The following is a 6,460-nucleotide window of genomic DNA, read 5'->3' as shown; positions in this document are numbered from 1 at the left end:
TGTTTAGTGCATTAAACTGAAATTGTAAATATGTTTGTGTTAGTTAGAAGCAGTAGGGGTGGGCTGCCAGTGTTTGTTTAAACTTTTGTTCCCCTGTTTTTGCCTAATGTCGGGAGGTAGGTTTTTAGCAAATGTAGGTTCTTTTTTTTTTTATGTTCTTCCAGGGTTTAGTTCAGCTTTGGGATTTTTAGATAGCTTGTTTTGTTTGTTGGGTTTGGCATTAGTCCACCAGGAAGCCAGGCTTCTATTGCTCTGGTTTTGTTTTTTTGCTTTTTTGTAAATGCCTTTTTATTCAATACTGTGTAAAAAAAATAGAAATTTTAGTGGCAATAAATTGCCTATTTTTACACTTGGTTCTCCTCTGCTTGTCATTTATGTTGTGTCTCTGCACCCCTAGACCAGGGACATAACATAGAGTAAGAATTAAGAGAAGCAGACAAGGTTGACTGCACTTTTTTCACCTAGAAAATTCTGGATTCTCAAAAAGAAAACTCAGAAAACTTAAACTGCAACTGTGTAAAAACCACAAAAGATATCAAAACACAGATCAAGAAGTGCAGCATTTAAAGCCTCGAGACCTGTTTAAATCTTGAATGAAGTTTCTGCTGTAAAATATGCCAGAACTTTAAGGTCCCAAAGACGGCTGAGTTTTGTCCGGCCAGCTTCCCATTCATTTCAATAGAGGCTTTCAATGCAGCTTTTTATGGATTTTGTAAAAACTGTACGATGAATTGCTAATAAAAAGATATATCACACTATTCCCAATCAAGCAGTATATTATTTGAGTTTTCTTAAAGCTACAGGACGAGTTAAGTGCTGAAAATTGTGTTGGAGAATCTATAATGTTTGTATCAACACACTTAATAACTGCAGCTTTTCTGTAGTCTGATTGTTTTCACTTATTTGAAACTCTTCAAAACATTTACTCAGTCATATATTACAACAAGTTATGCCTCAAATCAATTTGGAAAAAGGCTGAAAATCTGAAATCAGTGGCGCTACACATGGAAAGATTTGTGCGTGTGTTGCCTTTTAGACTGCATTAAAAAAAAACCTGAGGAGAGAGCTCAGCCCTCCTCCAACAGCAGAAGTAAAGAGCAACTTAGAAAAAACGCTGAATCCTAGAACCTTTGTCTCCTAATCAACATGTTATTTTGATCAAACCTTTGGTTGCGCAACACAGAAATGTAACTTGAGCCTGTAAACAGAGAGTTAAGTTTTGTTTCCTGCGGATGTGTAGATATGAATCACTGTTTCTGTGAAATGAAACTGAAAGTGACCGCATCATGCAGCATAAAAGTAGAAGGCGGAATCTGTGCCTTGTCATTTGCAGGAGGATGAATCGTCAGGCGACATCGTGATCAGGTCCTAACTGATTTCTAAAGTTTGCACATGTTCTGCCATAGATGTGGATAAAAGGAAGAGGTTTTTCTGACATGGAAAAAGTCTTCTTACAAAGGTAGGTCAATACTTCATAGCTGCTTTAATGATTATTTGCTGACAGTTAGTGATGATGCGAAGTGAAAAGACACAAAAACTCAGCACTGAAATGATTCGTTTATCCGAGTTAAGCAGGAGTAAAGGTACCTGCATGATTCTTGAGTAGTTCTGTTGTATTCGACTTTATTCTTGTACTCAGCCACATTTGAGAGGGAAATCTTTTTTTTTCTTTCTTTTTTTTAATAACTAAACTACATCTGTTTGGAAACTGTACATTTACAAATCATTTGATCACAACAAAAACCACTTATGCAACAGTAAAATGCCACATTCGGACAATACTTCTGCATTACTGATAGTATCTGTAACTCAGGAGTGGTCTCATAAGTTCAGGTTTGAGACTTGTGAGATAAGAGATGTAAGATATGTACTGCAGCGTTTTTCCACTGTTGCCTCACTACTTTACATGTTAGGTCAAATCAGGTTAAATGTTACAGGTAATACTCAAGTCAATATTGCTTCCAAGGATAAAACCAATAGCTGAAGCCTTTCCAAAGTTTAATTTTTTAAACTTATTTGCAGCATTTACAGAAATGCTGTTACAGTTTATAACTCTGGGTTTACGACTGAATTACAGTGGATTTATGAGTGTAGACCTGAAACTTGTACTGTGGTATTTTTCCATTGTTGCATCGCTACTTTATTAAAAAGTAACTGACTACTGATTACTTTTCCATCACTGGAAAAATACACTTTCATCCCCTTTTCCACATGTAATGTGTTCAGTTCAAGTAACTTGCAGTTTTATGGAATTTTAGTCCATTTCCTTTTTTTTTTTTTTAAACCACTGTTAGTGTTGCTGCTTGTCTGTAATAATCCTGCTTCTTGTTACTTTCAGTCAGGAGCAGTCTGAATAACCTGGAACAAACGTGGGATGGCTGAGGGTGAATCCATAATGGATACGTCAGAGGAGGACGAGGTAAACCAAGAACTGCATGATGGAAAGAAAATAAAAAACTTGAGAGCCCTCAGTAGAGGGACATAGTTGCCCAATGTATGCATGTTTACCTGATTCTGTGTTTGACTGTGCGCCTATTTGAGGATAAACTTGACTTGATTTTTCCTTAAAATGACACATAATGTAACAGAAGCTTGGTCTGTCATGTAACACAGATATTTTTGCATGGAGAAGCGTTTTGCTGTAATTTACGGCTAAGCACCTAAGATTTATGATCTTGAGTTTGTTGAAATGCTACATCACCAGTACAGGTTCCTATCTGGTCGTAATGACAAACTTAGCGTTCATCTTACACTTTTTTGCGAGTAAAAATTTGTGATGATTTATGACCTTCAATGTGACCTTGACCTTTTGTCCCAAGGTCATATGTTACATTACCAGTTTATAGGCCTTGACTGTCTTCTTAAGTTAGTATACCAAACTTATGTCTTTTTGTGCATTTTCAGTCATAAAGAGCTCTCTTCAGTTTCAGATTCTCTCACAGCAGAAGTGTAGCAAAAGTCATGTGTACAAAGACAGCCAATAGTGAAGCCGCTCGACTCGTAACTGGTGATTTGTCTGTATTTTCAGCACTTGTATTCAAATATGTAGACTTTTCAAATATGAATACCTTTTATACGCATTGACAACTCTTATTACATTTCCAAATTTCAATATAGATGAGCAGCTTTTTTACACATTTGAATACCTAATTACTGACGGACAAATTCCGGCTCGCATTGACAACTTCTTTTACACACTGACAAATCTCACTTCGGACGAACGGATTGAGATACAGACAGACAACTCTCTATACGCATGGACAAATAGTTTTGCTACAATAATGTCCCCATAGTATTGACCCCAAAATCTAGTCACTCTGAGAAGGGACCACACCGAGGTCATATATGAAGTTTCAGGTTCAAACTCCTCTCCTGTAAAGCACAAGACTGTTAACAGGCGCATGATCACTCTATAGCTGCTCATTGATGGGCAGCTAGTATCAGGTTTTACCCTGCACTTTATGAAGTGATTCATTTCTCATTTATCAAGGACTTCTATGATACAATGGAGGATCTTTACTGTGAGGAAGGAGGACCTCCTGCAACTCTGCAGTCTGACTGTAAGTGTGTCTGATGGAGGTATCAGTGCAGCTTAAACGATCAACTATTCATCAGGTTAAAAGAGACGACTGACTGAAAACACTAATGTGGAGACAGTGAGCAGCATCTCTCTTCTCTTCTGGCAGATGTTCCTCCACCAGAAGTAACAGTCCTCCATGTTGGCAGTGACGCTGTCTCTCTTGGTGTGGCACCCAGTGGCTCCTCTGTTAAGTATAAACTCCACATAGAGTACAGCTGTGGCACACGTGGAGGCAGCTTGATCATGGACGAGTGCAGCACCGTAGATGTGGATGGGCTGAGTCCTGGAACTGAGGTCACCGTCAGCATCACAAGGACCGCTGAAAACGGAATTCAAAGCACAGCAGCCTGTGTATCAGTTTTTACAGGTAAATCTGAGATGAAAGTGATACTTGAAATAAAAATTCTTTTATGACTAATGCAGGCAGCTGCTGGCTGAAGGGTCAATGAATGTGCTGTTTACTCAGTTTCTTATAAAGGTTTGTTTGTCATCTTTTGTTACCTATTGTACCTCTTCTGTTTGCCAACGCCTCGGTAAAGTTGCCAAGTTGGTTTAATGATCCATTTCTGTTGTCACAGAGCCCGTCCCTCCTGTGTCAGTAACAGTCTGCAACAGCAGCAGTGAGTCGGTGTCTCTGCAGTGGGACACTCCTGCTGGTGAGGTGGAGAGTTTCATCGTGGCGTGTTGCAGTGACAGAGAAACTGTACAGGAGCTGGCCACAGAAACAAACAGTGCAACCGTCAGCAGCCTGAGGCCAGGGCTGTGGTACACCATACGAGTTTCTGCACGCCTTACAAATGGAAGAATCAGCGAGCCAGCTGTAACATCTGCCAGAACAAGTAAGTAAAAGAAAGATTAATTAAGAAAACAAAGACAAAAAGAAACACATTTTAAATTGAGAGTTAAGCCTAGTTTATTTGTTACCATCCTCAGTGAATGGATTAAAAAAAAAAGAAAAGATAATAGCACAATGTCTTCATTGGACCTCCACGGCTCTCAGAAAGGCTAAATTACACCCTCTGCCATCCAAAAAAAGATATGAAGAGCAGGACAACAATAACAAGGTTATTCAATCTCCAACCATCAGAGGCCGTCTGCTCGATCAGCTCCGACTTACTTAAAACCTTTTAAATCCAAAACATATAAATTGGTATCTGGGAAATTTTAGCTTAATTTATCAATACTTTCTGAAGTCTGAATATATCGAATGAAGCTCTGAATATATATAATGACACTCTGAATATATTGTTGATCTGCACCGATATAACCCCTGTAACAGGGCTACTGGTCCAGCTCTCCATTTCTAGGGTGAGGTTCTACCTGCCTACAGGTCCTTGACTTTTTAGTTTTCTGTAGAACTGCTTCAGCTGGTGTCGAGGAAACTCGCCTCGCTTCTAACTGCCTTAATCCAGACGTCTACCCCGCTTCCTCCAATAGTTGACCCAACTAAGTAGCCTCAGTAGTCAAATCACTCTACCAGACACGCCTGTTAGTGGCAGCTTTCCTCTTAAATGGACTGAGCACTTGGTAAGTTGCTCGGTTAAAATTTTGAGGTTTGGCACAACTAACCCCAGGGATATGTCCAAAAATACTATTTTACTTGTGACTTCAAATAACCATTAAGAACGACTATGAAGATCTTGTGCACACAACTGATTAACTTTCCGCTACCATCAGTTACTGTAAATGACTTAATGAAATTTCAAACCAAATAAACTTTAAATGCAGGATTAAATATTTATTGCAAATCTTTATCAGGGGCACAACTACAGCTCCTGATTATTCATTCAAAATGTTCCAAAATTTGATTGAACCAATTGATTTGAGATAAAATTATAGAACTGAGCTTTTCTAAAATAGTAGCCTAGTAAGTGATTTGGGGAGAGGGAGAGCCGAACAGCCCGGCCACAGCTGGTGAACTTAGCCCTGCTCAGACCTGAGCTCAGAGGAGTCCACTTCCAATGATGCAGCAACCCAGTACAGAGTCCTGATCCCTGGACAAAATCCTCCTGTCTCAGAGGGAGATGAGAAGTCCGATCAGATCTGCAGTTCTTTTGCATTTGGGGAAGGAAGAGAATACTTCTTCATGCAGAACACAGAATGGGAGTGTTCAGCTCCAACGGTCCCGTGAAGAACTCCACAAGCAATCTCCGCGAACTCCTTCTGAAGTCTCGTTGTCAGGCCTTTTTAATCTGTATTCAACTCTCCCCCCGCCACACGTTTACTGCTACCACACAGTTTTTATCCTTAGCACATACACACACATTTCTAATAGGCGCTTCACCTTTAGCCCATATATGTGATACCTTTAGGATCTGATTCTCGTATTTGGTAATAACACAGAGCACAGTTTGGCAATCACAGGATACATGCTGGTAAAAAGAGGAACCATTAACTGCTTTAGCAATGAGTTCATTCTGCGAATATTCTGTGGACAGTGGCCTCATATGACATGTCCAGACTTGAGCTGTTTTAGTCTCTCATTTTTAGCTGTGCAGCTTTAATTCAGTGGTTACACGAAATTACCTTTAATTCATTGCAATGTTAAAATAACCGCTTCATATTTAAACACTTAACCACCAGATTACAGCCTTTCTTATCATAGAGTCTTTTATATTGCTTACGCCGGCCCAGTGTTCTTTGTTAGTGGCTGCTTCTGGGATCTCAAACCTTGACCTCACTTGACAATCTATAATGAAAGTCTGAATATATACACACGTGGACAAAATTGTTGGTACCCCTCGGTTAATGAAAGAAGAACCCACAACAGTCACAGAAATAACTTGAGTCTGGCAAAAGTAATAATAAATAAAAATTCTATGAAAATTAACCAATGAAAATCAGACATTGCTTTTGAACCGTGGTTCAACAGAATTATTT

General features: G+C 39.2%; 1 protein-coding gene across 1 annotated transcript; it reads left to right on the top strand.

Moving 5' to 3' along the window:
- The first annotated feature begins 1,328 nt into the window (after window positions 1-1,328).
- On the top strand, window positions 1,329-4,723 carry LOC103373982 (fibronectin-like). The gene is made up of 5 exons (XM_008303996.1): window positions 1,329-1,459; window positions 2,339-2,419; window positions 3,491-3,560; window positions 3,687-3,947; window positions 4,159-4,723. The coding sequence occupies exons 2-5, from the start codon at window positions 2,375-2,377 to the stop codon at window positions 4,425-4,427; spliced, it is 645 nt and encodes a 214-aa protein (XP_008302218.1). The 5' UTR covers window positions 1,329-1,459; window positions 2,339-2,374; the 3' UTR covers window positions 4,428-4,723.
- Window positions 4,724-6,460: the final 1,737 nt, after the last annotated feature.

Source organism: Stegastes partitus, unplaced genomic scaffold (assembly GCF_000690725.1).
Source record: "Stegastes partitus isolate 25-593 unplaced genomic scaffold, Stegastes_partitus-1.0.2 Scaffold2111, whole genome shotgun sequence".
NCBI lineage: Eukaryota > Metazoa > Chordata > Actinopteri > Pomacentridae > Stegastes > Stegastes partitus.
Note: the sequence above shows the minus strand (reverse complement) of the source record. Positions and strands in the feature narration are given on the sequence as shown.

Bases quoted from the DNA above. Each gene is read 5' to 3' on its own strand.
- LOC103373982 (XM_008303996.1), top strand. From the start codon at position 2,375: ATGGCTGAGGGTGAATCCATAATGGATACGTCAGAGGAGGACGAG. The intron at 2,420-3,490 runs GTAAACCAAGAA...TCATTTATCAAG, and splicing joins ATACGTCAGAGGAGGACGAG to GACTTCTATGATACAATGGA. The intron at 3,561-3,686 runs GTAAGTGTGTCT...CTCTTCTGGCAG, and splicing joins TGCAACTCTGCAGTCTGACT to ATGTTCCTCCACCAGAAGTA.